We start from the raw sequence: 23,442 nt of genomic DNA, 5'->3' as shown, positions 1-23,442 counted from the left end.
TGATGTTCACTATATTAGCAGTCCAATCATTGCTAACTTTTTTGGTAAACACTGAAACAAAAAATTCATTTATTTCAGCCTTTGCTGCATTCTCTCTCGTTTCCTACTTGTTGAGTAATAGGTCTTCCCTGTCTGTGTGCTTCATGGTTTATGCCAAACTCTAACTATTAGAGACCCAGATGAGACCTATATGGGATTAGATTATCCAACATCTTTCTACTGAAGGGTTCCTACACCTCCTTTGAGGTAGCTCACACTGATCCAGCATGACAATTCCTACATTATTTTAAAGGCAGCCAGACAGGCACATGTATGCACATGCGTGCTCTAACACACACAAAATGGGGTGAGCTAATGGCATGACTGGTGCACAGCTTTGAATATCCTTATTTTTTGTTTACTTTTAAATAAAATACCCCAGGGAAAAAACAGCCAGAAAAATTTCTGTGCTACTTAGCTACAAAAATATTTCTAACTCCTCCAAACTTCTGAAGTTTGCTTTTAAAGTTGGGGACCTTGGGAAACAGACTTTAACTTAGTTCCTTTCTGTCTCTAACTTCTACTAGTTTGCCAAGACATTCCCCATATCCAAGCTAAGCAGACCCATTCCCAACACTGTATTCTACAGACCAGCTTTAAATTTAAAATGGTTCATCCACTCTTCCCATAAGACTATCCTGCTCTAAAATTAAATAGATTTATTTTAGAGCAATAGTGGTCATCAGAGAAAAGGTATAGTGAAGAGGACGTTTCTCCCAAACAGCAACAGATCAAAGAAATATCATTAATTTTTCAACATTCCATTGACTCCCTTACCTTTAATTTTCTGTTTGTATTCTTCCGGTCGGTGGAGATACATGGCTGCAGCGTCACCATTTAGAGGATCTATGGGGTTAGGATAGGCCAGCAACTGGGGCAAGAACGACTCAAATATATTGGTAAGATCTGCAAGACAAATTAGCACAAAATCACATTGCACATCCACATCTCAGACCCACAGACAACCTAGTTAAATGTCAGTGAGACTGCGTATTGCCATAGTCAGATATTAAGATGGTGTAAAGCTCATGGAAGCTTAAATTCATACACGTTTTCCTATCCTAGACTGCTCATATAGTTGAGAATTTGGGTGATAATGGAGATTCCAATACTTTATGCTCAAAGCATTTTACACTTCTATAGCATCTTTGATCTGAAGAATGCACTTTACAAACACAAATAACTTCTTCAGCATCACTATGGAGATTTGTGAAACACTGTTCCTTAAGGAAATGGAGGCAGAGGTTAAATGATATACCCAAGGTCATGCAGCAAGTATAGCAGGAATTAGACCCAGACCATTCTTTTATGCTTTAAACTTTGGACACTTTCCCCTCCCAATTGCCCCACGACAAATTCCCCATGCTTCCTCTCACATTACTGTCTTTAAATAAGTTGGTTCCTAGACTTAAAAGTGACACATCTCAGCATAATACAATTTCTACAGAGCTTTGACACTTGTGATAATAAAAAGAGCAACCCAACAAGTTCATTCTCCCATTTCAAAACAATTAACAGCATCCAAAGAGATCCACATTAATGCTTTACTGCCAGTTGGCATTTACCACTAATAATCCATGACAGGGAAATATGTTTCTGGTGCTGATGAGTAATTGTGAACACACGAAACCATCCTCCACACCCCACCTCCAAACGAGACATATGCACCATATTTCAAAGATGCCGGTGTGAAGCAATGGACTGTGCTATCCCTTCTTGGATGTTTCAGGCAGGTGCCAGAATGGCTGTATTCGCCCACGCAGATGGAAGAGTAAGCCTTCAGTGTGTGGTTAGGAGGGTGATTTTACAATGTTTAACTTCAGCGGTTAAAGAGTAGCAGATGCATGTAGATTTTTTTTTTTTAAATAAAAAGCAGGTTCACCCTTTCAAACACTCAATCTTTTTCTTTTACTAGCATCCCCTTTTCATCTGGGTAGCACGTAGGCTCGCTTCGTCCTTCACTCCTTTTCTGGTGGCAAAGAAAACCTGATGGAGTAGCTACAGCACAAAGAACAACAAAAACCTCTCTTACCGATGCTAATCAAAAGAGGGTTGTTTATTTGGGGGGGGGGGAGGGAGGGCAGGAAGAGACCCCACCCACAGTTTCTCAGTACATGAGATCCTGATGGAGACAGCACTAGGATCTGATCTGTACCTCTCAGGCCTTTATTAAATAGGTCAAGATTAAACTTATCCTGCACCTGGATCTTATCCCTATTGGTTTACATTGTAGGTCTACACTGCAATTAAGAACTCATGGCTGGCCTGTGCCAGGTAACTTGGGCTCGTGGGGCTCAGGCTAAGGGGCTCTTTAGTTGTTCTGGAGACATTCAAGCTGAGGCTGGAGCCCAGGCTCTAGGACCCAGTGAGGTGGCAGGGTCCCAGAGCTCGGGCAGCTGGAGCCTGCTGAACATCTACACCACAATTAAATAGCCCATGAGGCTCAGGCTGAGTTATCTGGCATAGGCCAGCTGCGTGTGTCTAGCTGCAGTGTAAACATAACCTAGGAGAACTAGCACCATGTGAACTGCTAGTTCTCTGCAGACCACCTGCAAGTGCTCCTACAGAACGCACGGTGGAAACCTCTGGCCTGGATATGGCCCTGAGGAAGAGACTACTCAATTATTGTCAAATCTTCCTTCCTGCATTAACACATCCTGCATATGTAGAAACTCCAGGGTATTGACTAGCTGAGTCACTTCAGTGTGAACGTGGCATAGCAGGGACGGAAATTAGGGTTTGCCTACACACAGGAGTTACACAGTTTTAAGTAAGTGCAACACCACACCTTTAGTTAAACAAAGGGTCAGCAACATTTCAGAAGTGGTGTGCCAAGTCTTCATTTATTTACTCTAAATTTAAGGTTGTGTGTGCCAGTAATACATTTTAATGTTTTTTAGAAGGTCTCTTTCTAGAAGTCTATAATATGTAACTAAACTATTGCTGTATGTAAAGTAAATAAGATTTTTAAAATGTTTAAGAAGCTTCACTTAAAATTAAATTAAAGTGCAGAGCCCCCTAGACCAGTGGCCAGGACCCGGGCAGTGTGAGTGGTACTAAAAATCAGCTCACGTGCCCCCTTCGGCACACGGGCCATAGGTTGTCTACCCTGAGTTAAACCAATGCAACTTTGTGCATAGACCAGCCCTTAGTTATTTGCAGCTAAGCTATACAAGAGAGTCTCTAAAATGCTAGGTTTTTTTTTTTTTTTTTTAAAAACAAAATTTTCTACTGAACAGAAAGGCCACTGCCCTTTTCAAGGGCAGGTAGACAGAGAAAGGAAGGCTACAAGAAACACTCTTAAGAAGTGCACAAAATGTCTCTAGGCCAAGTTTGCCAAGGCTGTTGAATTGAGATGCCAGCTGTCACCATCAGCTACTTGTAGGCTGAAGTACAACAGATTCTCGAAGTATAGTCCTATTCTCAAAAGGGATCAGAAAAATAGCATGGCACAAGCGAAGACGAGACTGTTTTCCGATTGTATTGTAACTAGTTCCTTATGTCTACTGTAGCACTTAAGCCATTATTAGTAACAGGTTAGTTTTTAGGCCTTGTCTACACTACTGAGGCAAGTCGACCTAAGTTACACTACTCCGGCTATGTGAATAATGTAGCTGGAGTTGATTTTCTTATGTAGATTTACTGAGGTGTCCACACCATGCTGCGTTGACGGGAGATGCTCTCCCATCGACTTACCTTACTCTTCTCATTCCAGTAGAGTACCAGAGTCAACCAGAGAGTGCTCTGCGGTCAATTTAGCGGGTCTTCACTAGATCCACTAAATCGACCCCCGCTGCATTGATTGCAGCAGTGTGGATTCCCGGTAAGTGTAGACATGGCTTCAGTTTATGTGGACTTCTTTTATAACCCAGCTGCCAGTTTCAACTCCTTCCATTGGGAAAACTAGAAATACTTAATGCTTCCCAGTTTACGATTAAATGGAAAAAGGAGTTAAGTTAGCGACAGAGCAACAAAGCCCAAATGAAAGATAGCTCAAAATGTCTTTAAATGCCTGCCTTCTCCGGGTCTCTTTTTTCGAAGTACCAACTAAACCAATGCTTCATTTTTAGTATTGCTTGGACGTGCACAGTATGTCTAAAATGAAGGCACTGTTGTGCTAAGAAGGGTTTGGTGCTTTACTAGTTAAATCAAAGGAATCTACTAAACTATGGTCTTAAATCTAGTGGATTTATTGGTAGCAATCATAAATTTCCATCTAATTTCTATTGGGTCAGCTAGTCCGTACTGTCTCTATGGATACAGGATTGGTTGTTTTAAAGGTCAAATGCATAACAATAGTTGTATTATTTTACATAGGAAGATTTTTTCCCCAAGATTGCTTTCACCCTCCAAAATTAGATCCTTCTGTTTCTGCTGCAGAGAGAAATTTCTTGTGTTCCTGGAGTATATGGCTGTCTCTCTAAAAGTCAAGGTGACTGATGGCATAACTGGAGGGGCAAAAAAAAGGTAGGTCTAATGCAGACTGACACCAGCAACACAATCAATGAACAAAAAGGAGTTACCTCTTCAGTGTTCCAAAGCATCCTCCAGAATAAATAAGGAAGTTTGGAATGAGATGAATGGCATTAAACAAGTGCATTATTTGACAAGTTTTGGTTGGTGTAGAACACCACTTACGTAGCGCCCCTGTGATGGAACATACCAACAGTCCATCCTTGATTTTGTCTATAACCTATACTAGTTACAGACTTTTGAAAGCTTTGAGATCACCTTTACACATCAAAGAAGAGCAGTAAGTACTGCAGTTGTTTTCCCTCCCTTTACAGTCCACAAAAGTGACAAGAAGACAGAAGCATTCTTAGGAAATCAATTACAGAAAGTGTTCATATGACATTTTGTTCGTAAATACTGTAGAAACCCTGCTGCAACAGTCCACAGTAGCATCTCTCAAAACAGGAAGAGATTTTTGCACAGCTTACAAACCAGTACCCAGATTACTAGTGTGCAACATCAGAATAGCAAACACAGGGAAGCAATTCTAATTTCTCAGTCAGACACGTCATCTGCAGCTGCTTTAAGACTGTTGAACAAAACGGCACGTTGCTCATTTAGTACTCTGGCTACTTATCCCACTGTTGGATTTTCTCAGGGTAAAGTCCACTGCTGAGAATGAATATTCCTGGTACGATCAGTGTAGAAATAAAAGAAAACTCTCCTCACCTTATAAAGTACCACTCGTCTTTCCTGCATTCCTCAGCAAAAAAATGCATATAATAGAAAACCTGACCCCTAGCCGCAGTTGCAACATAACAGCATGAGTTTTTCATTGTGCAGTCCCAACATAAGTACTTTGGCATTTTTACTACAGGTATGTAGCAGGTCCAGTACTTGTACCGCTGTTTCCATTGCATAATTTGTAAGAAAACTAAAGAGCAAACTGCTTTAAAGTAGCAATTTGTTACTTTGGCAATAGGTTCAGAACACTGACAGTCAAGAAACCAGGGAAACTAGAAATAGATGGGAACTTTTCAAGGTGAAAAGCCAAAAGTAAAGCATTTATATTGTGTGCATACTGCTAACACTATACATCAAAGTGTGAATAGAGTGTCCATTTACTACACCCTGAGAAGCTCGATGCAGCCCGCCATGCAAGAGAATGAGCTATTAAATATCTGTTCTGTTTAACAGTTTCAGACTTACATAAGAATTATTCTTTTCCTGAGTCCTTGTCACTATAAATTGATCTCATTAGACCTCTAAAGCAAAACAGAATCATGTCTGGCCAGTAATTGGATCGGAGACCTCCCAGGAAAATAAGTTCTGCAGGAAGTGGTGTAGACAAATTAGTGGATGGTATCACTTCTCCTAAGTTGTTTTGAAACAATGTCTCAATTTGATGGTGAAGGGGAATAAGTGTTTCTAATGCTACCTTCTAAAGAAAAATCGATCAAGGTCCCAACCAGAGTCAAAGAATGCTTTCACCCTTTCTATCCAAATTTCAATTTGGATTACTGCAGTCTAGTTACTTAAAAATTTCCCTCCTATTTTCATCTGGATACTGTAGCATTCTCACTTCCTATCCTGAAATGTTGCTGCCTTACTGCTGAGCAGTTGCCACATTCTACCTCAGAGATGGCTGCACTTTAGTGGTTGGTTGAGTGATTCCAGTACAATGTTTACAGAATCCTTCAGCATCTTTGGGATGAAAGGAGCTGCGTAAGCAATACTTTCATATCAAGCTTTTGTTACTAAACTGAACTTGGTTCAGTGAAAAAAACCCTACAATTTGGCTCACACTTTCCAAAATAGACCTTTGAACACTTACCTCCAACAGGCTATATTAGGGTATTAAAACCAAATAAATGATTAAACATGTCACCACTCAGTGGACTGCCAAACTCACCATAGAGAGCTGTCCAGGTTTGATTAATTACATCTAGACATACAGTTCCTGACCTGAAACAGATGCAGAGAATGGAATTAAAACATGTACAAAGTAGGAAAATACTTGTAGGATTTAACAGTTTTAACGTCCCCTACACTCCCCACGACACCAAGCAGGGATCAATTATGTACACGTTGGTTAGAGCAAAATATAGGCAGCCATAGTGACTTGGAGAGCTTCCATACTAGGTACAGAAACGAGATTTTTCCAAGCAAGGGATGAAGAGAAAGGGCACAGTAACTTGGAGCCAGTATTTACATGGGGGGATCTCACTTGTGAGACTAAGAGATTGGAAAGGAAGGAGGGGCTTCATTTAACACAGCAGTTCTCAACAAGGGGTCTGCGAACCCTTTTGGGGGGGCTGCAGAGCCCCACGGCTAAAATCCAGAGCCTGAACCCCAGCATTTCCCACGGGGCTGAAGCTGGGAGCCGCAGGGCCGAATTCTGGAGCCCCGAGCCCCGGTGCTCCCCATGGAGCAGAAGCCCTGAGCCCATGGGCAGAGTTGTGGGGGGACATGGGGATGTTCCCGCCCCCCTAAAACTACAGTGCAAGAGAAGGGCAGTCCTGAGGCAGTTCCAGCCCCGTCTCCACCTCCTTCTCTCCCCAACCCCCAGCCAGGTCGGAGGCAGGAAGCCAAAGCCAGGCAGTGCAGTACAGCTGCTGTTCTGGCTGGTGCCATGGAGCAGGCCGCCACGGTGTTCCTCGTCTCCTGATGCTGCTGCTCGGGGTTGAAGCTGCTCCTCAGCTCCCAGGACTGCTTTGCTCATGCTGCTGGTAAGCCGCCTGGGTGGGGGGACCCAGCTCCATGGCTGGCAGAGCCCTCGGGGGACAGGGCCGGCAGGGGAGCCCTCCCAGCACACAGTCCCGAGCTACTCCCCTGCCCGCACACAGCCCCTAGCTACCCCTCTCCCAGAGTTCTCTCTCTGCCTGCACACAGCCCCTAGCTAACCCTCTCTCTGCACCCTGAGCTACCCCCTTCCTGTCCGCACACAGCCCCTAGCTATCGCTCTCCCTGAGCTACCCCCCTGCCCACACAGCTCCTAGCTATCCCTCTCCCTGCACCCTGAGCTACCCCCCTGCCCACATAGCTCCTAGCTATCTCTCTCCCTGCACCCTGAGCTACCCTCCTGCCCACACACAGCCCCTAGCCACCCCCTCTCCCTGCGCTCTGAGCTCTTTTCAAACTTTTTGAGCTGAGCCCCGCACCTTTGAGTTAGAATTTTTAGTTGCCTCCCGCAATCTAAACAGGCTGGGTGGCCTGCTGAGGTGAGTTGGGGGTGGAGATGGCGCTCCCCCCCCCCGGACCCCGTTGTGTAGAGCTAGCGCGAGCCCTCCTGGCTCCTGCCCCCCACAAACAGAAGTCAAACTACACCAATGCCCAAGCCCCCTTCCAGCCCAGAGCCCCGAGTCTCCCTGTCCCTCCCTCAGCTGGGCCCTGAAGTTTTTATTGCATGTTGTGGGGGGTGGGGTCTCAAAGAAAAAGGCTGAGAACCCCTGAATCAACAGATAGCTCAACAAACTGATTATATGAAAGTGACCAGATTTTTAGGATTTCCTTTAAGAAGGGTTTTCTAGTATGTATTTTACATAATTTATGAACTAACGCTTACTGACAGAGGGGCTGGTGAGTTGAGCTCGAGTTAGTGTCTTGAGAAGGTATCTTTGAAAAGAGGAACTAGCAACCCTAGTCCTTCTATGTCACAACATGCGTCTCATGTGTACTTCATACAGCCTGAACTCTATCGGAAAAGTTACCTGTGGGGTAATTTTATGAAACACTATCCTCTCAGATCAAATTCTTACCCTGGACTGTTAGTGTTAGATTAGATGACAGCTTTATCCAGCCCTATTAAGCACACTATGAAAAAGCTGCTTTGGCTTTCTTATGAAAGCAAAAGAACAACAAGAATTAAATAGTACCACTAATCAGAAATACCATATACTAAGGATTTACTTACGCTTCGTCAATATTGGGATGGAAAATTTTATTCATGAATCCTGTAAAGAGAGACAGTGGTTAACAGCAGAAAGTAGCCACAAAAAATCAGCATGCTTGGTAAGCAGTTTACAGAAAAGAAGTGAGCCCTCATTTGAATAATTTCAGTGGAAACCTTGGCTTAGCTATATATAGCTATGTGACCTCTCAAATATCCAAGTCATATTTGACCCTAGGATCTCTGCTATTCTCTTCATGCTTACCAAAGCCCCTGTATATCGACAACTGTATTTCAAGGTTTTGCATCCAGTATTATCTTGAAAAATATTGCCCATCAGAACCATTAAGAAGGTGATTTTTTTTTTTTTTTTTTTTAGATAAAATGCTTTACAAAACTGTAGGATTTTTGGAACAAACAAAAAGATCTAAGCTTAACATTTGCTCTAGGATTAAACTCTCTTTCTAAAATGGTCCTTCCAACAAAGGTCTGCTATAAACTTTCAATCTCAATATTAAGCAGCTTTTGTAAGGCATTTAGAGGCATCTGGCACTGCAGAAACATACACTTAACACTTGTTCTCTTGCTGTATTGCTACAGAATGTTGACAATTGATACCTCAGATCTTTAGAAAACACAGCAACAGAAATGTTTCAATTTCAAGACTAAGAAGTGTGGTCTGAACTAAAATTAGTTACTATTTTGATAATGCTTTTTGTTCTGACTTCCAGTTTACAGAAATGAAAAATTCTATGGTTGACAGCAACAAGAATGTCACAATAAACTAACTTGCTTTGCACTTTAAGATTACATCTGCTAAACACCACCCAGGGGTACATTTTCCAGCAGTCAGCTAACTAATGTTAAATTAACCTCATTGTTTGTACTACTGTAGCACCTATGTTCTCTAGTCATGGACTTGGACCCCATTATGCTAGGTGCTGTACAAATCCAGGCCAAAAAGCCTGTCCCTCCCCCAAAGAGCTTCCAATATAAGTACAAGAGAAGAGATGGATACAGGCAGGGAAAGAAAATGAGAATATTGGTCAGCATGTTAGGCACTGGTCTCTGCACACCAGCAACCCAGCTGTTGTCAAGTTTTTGTAGGTATCATGGAAAAGAAGTGCTGTAAGTAGAGTTTTGATGGTGAATAATGAGCTACTTTTGTGAAAGTTCACAGGGAGCTCTTCCCGAGCACGGAGGGCAGCATGGAAGAACACAAAAATGACTGACTGAAAATTTAACAAGTGGGCAATGGAAGCGACATGCGTTGATCTTAGTCAGGAATCAACATCTCAATAGTGAATGAGATATAGGGTGGGGTTATGACATGACAGGGTTGCCGGGCCATTAAAGAGTCCGGTTGGCCTCCTGCAATGGGGCAGGCATTGTGGCTGCTTGGCTCCACCCAGCTCCCAGGAAGCTGGCAGCATCTCCCTCTGGCTCCTAGGTATAGGGGCAGCCCCAGTGGCTCAATGCGCTGCCCTTGGCCCAAGTTCCAGCACCGCAGTTCGCATTGCCCAGGAACTGCGGCCAATGGGAGCTGTGGGGGTGGCACCCGCAGGCAGGGGCGGCACACGGAGCTGCCTGGCCATGCTTCCCGCCACCTAGGAACCAGAGGGAGATGTCGTCAGCTTCTGGGAGCTGCCTGAGGTGAGCACCATCCAGAGCCCACATCCCCCACCTCCTTTTGCACCCACACTCCTTCCTGGAGCTCGCACCCCAACCCCCTGCCCCAGCCCTGAGCCCTCTCCTTCACTCCAAACCTCTCATCCCCAGACCCACACCAAAGCCTGGAGCCCAACAAGAGCCCTCTCCCCCTGGCCCAGCCCAGAGCACCCTCCTGCACCCAAACCCCTCATCTCTGGCCCCAGCTGGAGCCCTCACCCCTTCTCGCACCCCAAACCCCTGCCCCAGCCTGGTGAAAATGAGCGAGTGAGCAAAGGTGGGAGAGAGCAAGCGACAGAGGGAAAGGGAATGAAGTGAATGGGGGCAGGGCCCTGGGAAATGGGTGGGAGCAAGGGTGTTCGGTTTTCTGCAAATAGAAAGTTGGCAACCCTAACATGAAGGGCCTTGAAAGTGAAGGTGTAGCTCTTGTTTGATGTGAGAAGGAGCAGCCAGTGGAGGGATGTGAAAAGAGGGAGGCCATGGTCAAAGTGATAGGCTAGGAAAATGATATTTGCAGCAGCATTCTGGATGGATACAAGCAGGACAAGACTGCATTTGTCAAGGTCAGAGGGAATGTTGCAGTAATCCAGCTGTGAGATGAGAGTAAAGTGTAGATGGCACCTCAGATTCCCCACGCCCTGCAATAGAAGAGACTCCTTTTTCTTATAAGCCTATATTCAGCACAGTATTCTTATTTTTGCTATAATAATATGTGCTGCATTAGGTGATGTATATTGTACACACAGGAACACAGCCTCTGCCCCCAAAAGCTCTTTAGTCTAAGTGTTTCATATACTCTTCCCACTGGTAACAGACACAGAGTTAGGCTTCCATTTACAGACTAGATTTCGTAGTTTCTGCGATAAACGCCTACATTCTGTGGTGAAGGGACTTTACCAGATGCATAACAAAGACTGTTGAGGGGATACAAGGTGATGTTCTTAAAGATTATTTCCCTTCTAGCTAAATTGATATTTATATGGGCATCTACTAGCTTGCCACTGAATAAGTTGAGTTCTTTATAAATCTCCATCAGGGCTGCTGTCACCTTCATATCATTCCCATCAAAAGCTTTTCAAGATCTTAACATAGCTGTTTTCCAGAGTTTAAAATACAGCCTTCTACACTTTGTGCAACAACATAACCCTGGAAGCCAGAATACCTGAGGGAACACTGCTTGATAGGAAAGTCATCTGAACTTTCTGCAATAAGCATTGATTTGTCTCTTCTAGTTAATTTCCTAGTGACATGTATAAAAAATAGGAAGAAGCTTTACCAAATAACTTTGATGGTTAAATCTTGGGCATAAGTTTCATTTTGACCCTTTAAGGAGGTTACATATCCTGTAATGACACAGTAGGCATCCAATAACATTTTTGCTGTTTCAATCAAGACTATCAGTTTTACATTCCTAATATTGCTCTGTAGTAAACATGGTGTTTGAGTTCAAACTTGTGCCGCTGCAATGTTATATTTGGCTATTCTACGCAGAAAACTGAAGAAATATTTTGATACCATCTCCAGCCAAAGGAGGAAGTGATCTCAATTTGTGAGTGACAGAATGGATCCCAGCTGGAGCTGACATACAGAATTAACTGTTTCTTCTTCTTCTAACACAAGTATAATGTAATATTTACTTGACCTGCTCAAAACTCGCACACATGTAATGCAAGCCTAAAATGATGCCAAAATCATCCCAGACTGTTCCAGACACATAAATATTACCTAACCACATGAAACTTCTCTGCAAACAGATATCCCTGTTCATCTAAAATCTTCTTTGATTCTTTATATTTTAATGCCTCCACTTTAAGTAACTAGCGTCAGACATACAAACCTCTATTAAAAGCCTTTCCATATTTCACTTTGAGAAACTGAAGCAAGCCTGGAATGGATGTTCTTCCATCAAATATTCATACAGCAGTGGCATCTAGAGGACTGAACCAGATTGTGGGTCTCCTTGTGCTAGGCACTAGACATATATAGTGACAGTCCTTGCCTTAAGGATCTTAAAATCTAAAAAAAAGACTAGACTTTTAACAGGTGGAAGGAACACACAAGTATAAGGTAACAAAAACAGGATACTGAAGCACAGACTAGCTGTGCTGCTAGAATGACATTTCTCCATTTAGCTGCCTGTAACTCTCCCAGATGCAGAATTTGGCTCCCCTCTAATTCAGATTAGGCTGTAGTATTCCATCCATCCCAAAAGGCACCCATATAGAATCAGAGAAGATTAGGATTGGAAGGGACCTCAGAAGGTCATCTAGTCCAACCCCCTGCTCAAAGCAGGACCAATCCCCAGACAGATTTTTACCCCAGTTCCCTAAATGGCCCCCTCAAAGATTGAACTCACAACCCTGGGTTTAGCAGGCCAATGCTCAAACCACTGAGCTATCCTTCCCTGCCTATATCTATATATCTATATTTCCTTCACACTTTAGCCCTTTACTCCTCTTCTGACTAGTCAATTCCTGGCTCCACTATAGCAGCCTGCAAATCTATATACTCACTCCTTAACAGAAGAGATCCCACACCCAAGAGTCTATTTGAAATCTCTACAAAACTCACTCTGTTCATTATATGCCTAGATGGCCAGACTAACTCCAAAATTGTACAGGTGAAGAGGCAAGTTCTTCTATCTAAGCACCACACACACTTGACATCTTGATCACTCTTCTCCCAGAACTTATTCATTTCTTCATTGCTTCTTGACTGGAAAATTGCCACTCCCTCCCTTATATGATGTCTTAAGGCTCAAGTTCTCCAAATTTTGAGTGTCTCATCTGCAAGAAGGAATACAAAACGCTTATTCTCCTTGCCCACATTCCTAATTAGCTTCCTAATCCACTTTGACATCTCATTCCAACTCTTCAAGATTCTCCACAGGACTTGTCCTCCATCTCAGACATCTTTTCCTCTAGGCCAAGCTGATCTGCATTCTAGGATACTTCCATCCCATGCCCTCCTCATTTTGTCCTCGATTATGAAGAGGTCCTTCAAATCCCATACATTACTTGAAATTGTGCAGTCACTTAGTCCTGCACTATAACAGGTAGAGATGTGTTACCATATGAGTTAGTATAATGAATGTCGTCTGTATTTCCAAATAAAGACTAGGCATGGTTGAAATGACATATACATATATAAAAAGCAACAAAGAGTCCTGTGGCACCTTAAAGACTAACAGATGTATTGGAGCATAAGATTTCAGTGAACTGGAAACATACGTCTTAAATATAAAGCTGTTTTCCAGTTGGCTAAGATCTTTGGCATGTTTTCCATAACCATATTTTTAAATACAATACAGCAGGGGTAGGCAACCTATGGCACGGGCGCCAAAGGCAACACATGAACTGATTTTCAGTGGCACTCACACTGCCCCTGTCCTGGCCACTAGTCTGGGGGGCTCTGCATTTTAATTTAACTTTAAATGAAGCTTCTTAAACATTTTTAAAACCTTATTTCCTTTACATACAACAATAGTTTAGGTATATATTATAGACATAGAAAGAGACCTTCTAAAAATGCTAAAATGTATTACTGGCACATGAAACCTTAAATTAGAGTGAATAAATGAAGACTTGGCACACCACTTCTGAAAGGCTGCCAACCCCTGGAGATTTGGCCAGGAAGATGCCATAGATATCTGAGTGAGAGAACAGTTTCACAGGAGAGGATCAAGGGTGGAGATGGAGGAACTGGAAGGCAATAGTTGTAGACTGTATTTGAGTCTGAAGGTGAAAGGAAGATGAGGTGTAAGTCAGAGAGGCAGGGTCAAGGACTTTTGCTTTTTTAGGCTGGACGAGACCAGAATAGGCTTGTATTGTGATGGGAGGAAGCCAGATGAGAATTAGAAGAGGATGGTAAGGTGCCTCTCTTGATAACAGGCACATGTATGTACTGAGTGCCCAACATGCTCCTTGCAAAAAAGTCTTCTTGATACTTCCCTGAAAGCAATGAAGCAGCCATTTCCTTGGCTGACAGAGCCTAACCATACATACATTTATTCTTGCACAGACCTTTATACACACAACTTTGAGGCTGCCAGTCTTTTCTTGGCTTCGCTACACAAAATAAGTTAACAGATCTGTAAAATTTCAAGAACTGGACAGATTTCAGTGGGCTCCTGGCACCTTAATGAAATTTCCTCTGAGATTTTGGCTCTCTGGGCAGAATGACAGTGAAGTGGCATCCTGATGTCTGAAATTTAGAAATGAGAGTCTAAACCTGTGAACTATTCTCACAGTCACCTTATACTTTTGAACCTACAAAAGTTTGTCCTTCACTGAAGGAACCATAAGTGAACTTGTGTCTTACAGACTAAGCGGCTATAGTAAGAAGCTATCTTGATAGTCAAAATACATTGAAGTTCACAAGGGATGACTTCTACAGAAACCAGTTAACCTCTCTGGTATGAGAAGCTACAGACTTCTGTATCTGAGGACAGACTCCCAAATTCTGTCATCTACTTCAGATGGCTTTTATGGACAGATCTGTGCATTCAGGGTACTGGAATCTCATTTTGTCAAAACCTTCACTAAAAACATGCACAATGGTAGCATATCATAGACCTCAGACACCTTGCAAAGATGGCCCTCTGAATGGAGTATTCACAGCAATGTGCCACAACGAATCACAGGACTGGAAGAGACCTTGAGAGGTCATGTAGTCCAGTCCCCTGCACTCATGGCAGGACTAAGTATTATATAGACCATACCTGAGAGGTGTTTATCTAACCTGCTCTTAAAAAAACTCCAATGATGGAGATTCCACAACCTCCCTAGGCAATTTATTCCAGTGCTTAACCATCCTGACAGTTAGGAAGTTTTTCCTACTGTCCAGCCTAAACCTCCCTTGCTGCAATTTAAGCCCATTGCTTCTTGTCCTATTCTCAGAGGTTAAGAAAAACACTCTCTCTCCGTCCTCCTTGTAACAACCTTTCATGTACTTGAAAACGGCTATCATGTCCCCTCTGTCTTCTCTTTTCCAGACTAAACAAACCCAATTCTTTCAATCTTCCCTCATAGGTCATGTTTTCTAGACCTTTAATCATTTTTTTTGCTCTTCTCTGGATTCTCTTGTCCACATCCTTCCTAAAATGTGGTGCCCAGAACTAGACACAATATTCCAGTTGAGGCCTAATCAGTGCAGAATAGAGTGGAAGAATTACTTCTCGTGTCTTGCTTACAACAATCCTGCTAATACATCCCAGAATAATGTTTGCTTTTTTTGCAACAGTGTTACACTATTGACTCATATTTAGCCTGTGGTCTGCTATGACCCTCCAGATCCCTTTTCGCAATACTCCTTCCTAGGTAGTCATTTCCCATTTTATATGTGTGCAACTGATTGTTCCTTCTTAAATGGAGTACTTTGCATTTGTCCTTACCGAATTCCATCCTATTTATTTCAGACCATTTCTTCAGTTTGTCCAAATCATTTTGAATTTTAATCCTATCCTCCCCAAAGCATTTGGAACCGCTCCCAGCTTGGCATCATTCGCCAACTTTATACGTGTACTCTCTATGCCATTATCTAAATCATTGATAAAGATATTGAACCGAACTGGACTGAAAACTGATCCCTGCGGGACCCCTCTCATTACTTCCTTCCAGCATGACTATGAACTACTGATAACTACTCTCTGGGAATGGTTTTCTAACCAGTTTTGCATCCGCCTTATAGTAGCTCCATCTAGGTTGCATTTCCCTAGTTTGTTTATGAGACGGTCATGTGAGACAGCATCAAAAAGCTTTACTAAAGTCAAGATATACCAAGTCTACCGCTTCCCGCCTATCCATAAAGCCTGTTACTCTGTCAAAGAAAGCTATCAGGTTTGTTTGACATGATTTGTTCTTGACAAATCCATGCTGACTGTTACTTATCACCTTATTATCTTCTAGATGTTTGCAAATTGATTGCTTAATTATTTGCTCTTTTATCTTTCCGAGTACTGAACTTAAGCTGACTGGTCTGTAATTCACTGGGTTGACCTTATTTCCCCTTTTGTAAATTGGCACTATATTTGCCTCTTTCCAGTCTCCTGGAATCTCTCCCGTCTTCCATGACTTTTCAAAGATAATGGCTAATGGCTCAGATATCTCCTCGGTCAGCTCCTTGAGTATTCTAGGATGCATTTCATCAGGCTCTGGTGACTTGAAGATATCTAATTTGGCTAAGTAATTTTTAACTTGTTCTTTCTCTATTTTAGGATCTTCTGATCCTACCTTATTTTCCCTGGTATTCATTATGTTAGACATCCAATCACCCCCAACTTTCTGGATGAAAACCGAAACAAAGTCATTAAGCACCTCTGCCATTTCCACATTTTCTGTTATTGTTTCTCCGCCCTCACTGAGTAACAGGTCTACCCTGTCCTTGGTCTCTTCTTTCAGACTTCTTTAAGCAAACATCAAGGATGGTTTCTGGAGATAGTGGTCAGCCAAGTAAGATAGGGCTATGAATAGCTCAAAGATAGGGTTCAAAGTACTGGCAGTGCTTGCCCACCATCACAAACTACCTTCTCTCAGATATACTTTTCCTTAGAGGCAGAGCAAGATTACCAAAATGACTAGCTGCTATCTCGAAAGGCAACTGTCCTGGTCCTACCTGATGAACTGGAGCCAAAAGCTCTTTCCATTGAAGGCATATTTCATATTTTAATTGCTCTTTAGGTCATTCAAACTTTAGAGTGTATCTACACTGGAAAGAAACACTGTGGTGCCAAGCCTCAGAACCCATGTCAACTGACCTAGGCACGTGCTGTGCAGCTAAAAATAGCAGTTTAGATATTTCCACTCAGGCTGGAGCCAGACTCCAAGACCACCCCCCTCTTCAGGTCTCAGAGTCCAGGCTCCAGCCCAAGTGGGAACCTCTACACTGCTATTTTTAGCCCCACAGTGTAAGCCCCACAAGCCAGAGTCAATTGACCCCAGGCTCTGAGACTGTATCCTGGGTTCCTCGTTCCAGTCTAGACATGCCTTTGGAGTTTAACACCACAGATTGTTTGAGACAGACTGTTCTGCCTGCATCAGGGCCTTCTGTCCACCTCTTCAGGCAGAATGACTGCTTTGGTACTGGAAATATGGAAGTTCAGGAGGAAGAATCAATGGGAACATCAAATGGAAGCTGTCTCACTATCCGTTCCACCACTGCAACTGCACAAACTACCTGCAGTGTAGCCTGTAGCAGCTGGGACATTCTTGCACCAGTTGCTACTTCCCCTCCATGTCAGCAATTGGCTGCAATCTAATGGGCTGCCCTTTGAGGCAATGCATGGCACTTATCTGTGCTCAAAGTACAGCCAGTTAGCCGGTAGGGCATGAGAGGTCCCATGAAGATGTTTTTTTGCGATGCATAGTACAGCCCTCTTAACAAGAGCAGGGAGAGAGTAGCTTTGCTGACACAAACAAGACAAGAAAAGGGCACGAACATAGCAAGTTTCAACTTTCAGAGTTGTCTCTTCCCTCCTGACAAGGAAACAACCTTATGGGACTGAACTGCACCAGGAATAAAGCAATGCCACCTTTAAGGAGTTCAGACTATTTCAGTGGAACCTAGCAGAAGTGTAACCAGTTTATATCCCCTTGTTTTTGGTTTCAACCTTATACCTCACCCCGAAGTCCCCATGAGGGTATTCATCTCGTAAGTCAAGGCCAATTGGACTTTTTAACCTCGTTCCTGCCTGACCCATTATGGCAGCAGAGTCTCATCTCTCTTATGTAACGTGCCTCTGTAACTGCCACATGGACAGCCAAATACCGTAACCAGCTTCAGTATAAGCTGGTCATTCCTGACCCATTGTCTCAGCGCAGTAGTTAACATGCAAACCGCCACAAGGAAGCTGTAATTTTAGCATCCTGTTACGAGTGATGTAAAGGTTCAGTCAGACAATAGCACAACTCTGCGCTTGTGCTCTTGCCTCTGAACCGAGATGCACTGGGCTCAAACCATACAGTGGTTAAGCTTCTGGTGTGCTGGGACTGCTGCCTATCATGCTGACCAACACTGTATCATTGTTTCCTTGTATTCCCCCATCTGTTGTCTGCATCCTTCTGTTGTCTTGTCTGATACTCAGGAGTGCAAACATCTGGGTAGGGACCATCTTTCTGTGCTGTGTTTGTACAGCACCTAGCACAACAGGGTGGTGGATGCTATCAGAATACAAATAATAAAGGGGTTAGGGTCATATGTAATGCAGACACAAAGAGGGAGGGAGGAATACCAGTTATTTATAGGTGCCACCTTCCAGAAGAGCTCTCAAAAACTGTGTAGTGTGATCTAGAGGGGACCAAGCACAGGGCTAGAAGCCAAGACCTCAATTCTAATCCCTGCTCAGCACAGACTCTCTCTATGGACACAGGCAAGTCATTTCATCTGTGTCAGTTTCCCTGGCTGTAAACTGGGCATAACTACCCATCTCACAGGGGATGGCGGATTACTACCTTTTGCACAGCTCTGCATTAGGTAACCTCTTCTCCTTGCCAGTAAAAGTTACGGATAAAGGTTTTTTAAGGAGTCTCAGGTTAAGAGATTATTCAGCATATTAACTGGTACTATCAGACAAATAGTGCTGTTTGCACTGCACCACCTTAGCACAGAGGCATTCATTACACAATGGCAGAGGTCCTGGAATCTGGTACTCCAGCTCTGGACCACAGAGCCTATTTTAGTACAGGATTTGGCTGTTTGTTTACCTCTAAACATTTGAAGCTAAGTGTGAAATGTGCTTTATAACACCAGATCACTAACAAAACAACTTGGGACAGTTTACATTGCAAACATCACAAGTAATGTAAACTGTCCCACACCTATTTTTATTACAGTACTTTTCATGTCTGTAGCATTTTTAATACAGTATCTTAGATACTTCTGCAACATTATACCTCGAAGCTCTGATGTATAAATAGATGGGGAAACTCAGCCAGAGAGGTTAAATGACTTGTCTTTTGTCAGAGCAAAACAGTGGCAGACCTGAGACCTCAGGCCTCCTAGTCTTGGGTTAATCATAAGATAATCCCTTTCCTAACGAGGAAGACACTATTCACCAATTTAACTAAAATCAAGGTTGAAGAGCAGATTCTAGAAAATCTAGCAAAACCTGCTGACCTGCCACAGTGGGAATTGTTCCAAGAGTCAATTCACCTTATTGCTTAGGTAAACTGTCACATGACACACAGGCTTCAGTGACTGGCACAAGAGACGTGAATCTGTGCCAAGTCATGCTGAAAGCAGCTTCTACATTTTGTCAGCCTGTTTCCACCATTCCCTGACTGTGGCAGGGAAGCTGTACTGAGTATTCCGTATGTGTCAACAGAACAGAATGGAGGAGTGGATACATACTGCCTTCTGGTGTTTCATCCTTCCCTCTATATTTGGAGGAATGGGCATTTTCAAGTTTCTTATAGGTTAGAGTAAGAACTGGTATATACGTGCAAGAGCAATTCATAATAAACAGAGGTGATACGTGACTCATGAAACTTTAAGTAGCAAATTGTAAGGCAATCCAGCTAGGAGCTGGAAGTAAAAATAGAACTTGCAGTAAAAAATAAAAATTGAGTACAGCCGAGGAGATACCTGGTGATCTTGTATAGTGTTGCCAAGTAGCTACCATGTTTCACACCAGAAGTGGCTGCACTGATGCCTATATATAGCAGGTAGTTTACTTTGGGATGAAAGGTGCTATATAAATGCAAGATACTGTGGCTAAATTAGACAAGCCATAGACTTGGAGGAGAAACAAGGACTTGATATATGAATATATGGAAGTTATTTTGAGATATAACTGTGATCTTTTGGAATATTATGAGCACTTATAGCCAAAACACTGCAGAGAAAAAATAGCAATAAGGAACCAAAGTGATTCCAGCAATACACAGCAGCTTTTAGATGCCAAAACAGGAATTCAGGCTCCTAGGTTTCCATTTCTTCTTACAAGACATTGGCAACATCACTTAACATCTGAGTAGGGCAGGAAATACTTGTCTTGGGTTTGTGTGTTTGTGGCATCCAGGACAGAGACCCATTAAATCAGGCCTGCACAACTCGTAAAGCAGCGAGGGCCACATTACTCCAAAGAAAACAGCTGAGGGCCGAACCCCCCGGGCCCCGCAGAAACACCACCCCCCATCCCAGCACCTCCCAGCCCTGCGGAAACACCCCGTCCCAGCGCCGCCCAGCCCTGCAGAAACAAGCCCTCCTTCCCCAGCGCTGCCCCACCAAAACAGCTGTGGGCCAAAAAGGAAGGTTGGGGGTGGGGAGATGATACTTGATTTTAAATCAACCAGGGGCTCCCAGCTGAAGAGGTGGCTGGGAGCCCTCAGGGGAAAATTAAATGGCCCGGGGCTCCGGCGGCTGGGGGAACCCAGAGCTTTGCAGGGCTGGGGCAGGGATTTAAAGGGCCAGAGCTCGTGCTGCTGAGGGGAGCCCGAGCCCTTTAAATCCCAGCCAGCCGCAGCTGGGATTCAAAGGGCTTTGGGCTGCCCGCAGAGCGCCGTGTGCGTGGGATTTAGAATCCGCACAAGCAGGCCGCACAGTGAGCTTCTGTGGGCCGCATGTTGTGCAGGCCTGCATTAAATCCTAATCTCAGCCTTTGGAAGTTTATGAAGAGATAATTATATTTTTACATTTACACCAAGTATTCTCATGATTCGGGATCTTGAAACAGTATATTTAAAAACATTTCTCAATTTTCCTTTTAAAAAAACAGGAAGAAGCTAAAAAGCATGTTCTCCTGAAGATAACAAATCCTAAAGGAAAAATGAAAGGCCAACAGGGTATTTGAAATAGTAAACAGCTCAAAACAGGTCACCCAGCGGAGAAAGAAGGAACTTCTAAGTCTAACAGAGCTTTTTTTTTTTTTTTTTTTTTTAAATAAATGTGCAGGGGGTGGAATAATGAAACTAACTGCTGAAGGCACCATTAAAAGCAGCTTAAACCAATGTCAAAAGCCAACTATACAAATTTCTGGCAAAATCAACTACTTATATATTACAAGTTTTAGAGTTGTCTGAATTGGGTGGATTCAATTTAACTCTTAAGGGCCAGGATTTTAGTGGCAGCATATAAATTTGCTCGGTTTTTCCACACTTGAAGCCTCAAGATCAGAGTCGCAGCCGGACATAAGGATGTTGGGCTTATATGCATGCATTCTAAAAGGAAATGCCAGTTTCTATAAAAATGCACTTGCTTTGAAAGAAAAATCAGATCTTGCATCAAGACTATTTTGAGCCTGGTAGCTTCAGTGAGTTATATGAGAGGCACAAAGATAACATGAAAATGCATAGTCAGAAGTAGGTGGCAGGTACCCACAGGCCAAGGTAATGAAAGCTGCAAATGCATTAGTGATGACAACTTCCATTTCTATTGCTCCTTTCATGCAGGAAGAGCCCAGGATGCTTTATAAGCTATAAATGGGAAGCACTTGGGAGAGTGCCACCTCTGTGGTGAGGAATTATTTAATACAGCAAAACATTACAAAGCTGAGTAGGAAAGGAAGTAATTCCTTACACACATTCAATTATATAAGGCAAACAATGACCAAAACTGGAAAGCAGCCACCACACCAGCGCTAATACTTCTCCTGAAAGAAGTGCCATATGATCTTCAAAGACAAGCAGGCAGGATTTCAGTTTTAAATCTATTCTGAAAGAGATTCTCCAGCAGCACAGAGTCACTACCACTTGCCTGGAGCAGTCGTTTAATATTAAAATCAAGAAGAGCAACATATGAATTATCTATGCCACTTCTTGAAGCATCTGGATTTTCCACTGAGGTTCACCTGGGTACTAACCCGGCCCAACCCGTTTAACAAACTGAACAAAGTTATTTTAGTTACACTTCTCTAAGGAGAATACATTGAAGCTCTCAGTAGCGTGGTGAGTCAAATTCTTGTGCACCTTACTCTGTGCCATGTTGGAATAAAAGTTGGCTTCTAAAAGTGGACTCCACTTTAAGCACAGGAAGGACTAAACACTTCATCAAGGGCACCTTGAATAAGCAATACACTTCCCCAAGCCACTATGCTACTTTGTTGGAAAAAAGTGTTACATTCCAGTTCACATTAATGGTTTCTAAAAACTTGAATGGAATATACCCAAGTTCTTCCAGAACGCTAGAGAGAAACAGGGAAAGCTGCGAAAACAGCATTTGTTTTAAAGTTTCAACATACAAGATATAATTTATTAAGGAGAAAAGGGAACTGGTTCTATTTTATATGATCCACTGATGTATACAGACAATTTACACTGACTTCTGCATGCAGCTGGCGCAGCGTAATCCATATCCTTAGTGCTCTATCTAGTGAGTGCAGGGACTAAACTTCTTGTGCCTGCCATAGGCAGTCGTGTCATCTGTTTACAGGAATCTCCATCACGCTGAAATGATCTTGCTTTTTCTCCTTTTGCTACAGATCAGTAAACTAGTTAGACCAAATCAGAGAAGAATCTTGCCAGTTAAACCATATTCATTAATTTCCTCGAATTCTAGCGATCCTAGGCTTGGAGTAGGGCAAACAGTGTCTTCAACCTCTTGCCTCATGGGAACTGAAGAGTATCATTGGCCGAACAGCACATAACCCAGTCGCAGATTACTGCTGTTTCCTCTGACTCTTACTCACAAGCCTCCTTCAAACTTGGCACAGCTTCTAGCTGAGGATGACTGGACACAGCTCCTCCAAAGCTTCCATCACTCCAGAATCAGTTAGATTGGTTACTAGAGAATGGCATGAGGTACTTTCTCCCCCTCTCCACAAGAACATTATAGTGAAATCTTGCTGTCCCTGGAGAGAAGGCCCAAATGTTCATTCAGCTTTGGCTCTAGCCTATATGCCAGACTGAGGTGCAGGAGTAAAAAAAAAAGTGGCAGAAATGTAACCCAAAGAAAATACAAACCTCTTCCCTGTTGCAGCTGCCTCATTGCCTCCTCTGGATACTAGTGTCTTCTGTACTATCCCCCTGGCAGTGATTGCCCAATTCCACTCCTAGCTGAAGCTCCCTCCTCCTAGAAGTTCCTGTGCTGAGCAGCTGATAGGAATTCAGCTCACTGTGCCAGGTCTGAGACTAAACCAAAACAGAGCTATTAGCATTAATCAATTACGTAGTGAGGCTGTTGAATCTCCAACATAGGAGATTTTTTCAGAGCAGGTTAGACACCTCTCAGGGACGGTCTAGACAATACTTAGTCCTGCCTAAGTGTAGGGAACTTGACTAGTTGACTTATCAAGGTCCCTTTCAGCCCTAAAATTCTCTGATGTATTCAGCCTGGAGACTCCACTCAATGCCATTCCACCCAGCTGGTAACCTGGGCTGCTAGCAGCCTTCTCTCAAGAAGAGGAAAGGATGGACCCCAGAGCAGCAGACACTTCAATGGGGGAGGAAGTGCTTTGACAGCCA

General features: G+C 43.1%; 1 protein-coding gene across 2 annotated transcripts in view; it reads right to left on the bottom strand.

The window, feature by feature from the left end:
• UBE2H (ubiquitin conjugating enzyme E2 H) overlaps window positions 1–23,442 on the bottom strand; it is an 80,657-nt gene that overhangs the window by 11,387 nt on the left and 45,828 nt on the right. For both annotated transcript variants that reach the window (XM_030580448.1, XM_030580523.1), the window contains exons 4-6: window positions 8,405–8,444; window positions 6,404–6,456; window positions 817–945 (exon numbers count right to left, since the gene is read on the bottom strand). In XM_030580448.1, the coding sequence (XP_030436308.1) occupies window positions 817–945; window positions 6,404–6,456; window positions 8,405–8,444 (222 nt within the window). The remainder of the gene's footprint in view (window positions 1–816; window positions 946–6,403; window positions 6,457–8,404; window positions 8,445–23,442) is intronic.

The sequence above is a fragment of the Gopherus evgoodei genome, chromosome 1 (assembly GCF_007399415.2).
Source record: "Gopherus evgoodei ecotype Sinaloan lineage chromosome 1, rGopEvg1_v1.p, whole genome shotgun sequence".
NCBI classification, from domain to species: Eukaryota; Metazoa; Chordata; order Testudines; family Testudinidae; genus Gopherus; species Gopherus evgoodei.
This window is presented reverse-complemented; position numbering and strand designations above follow the sequence as displayed.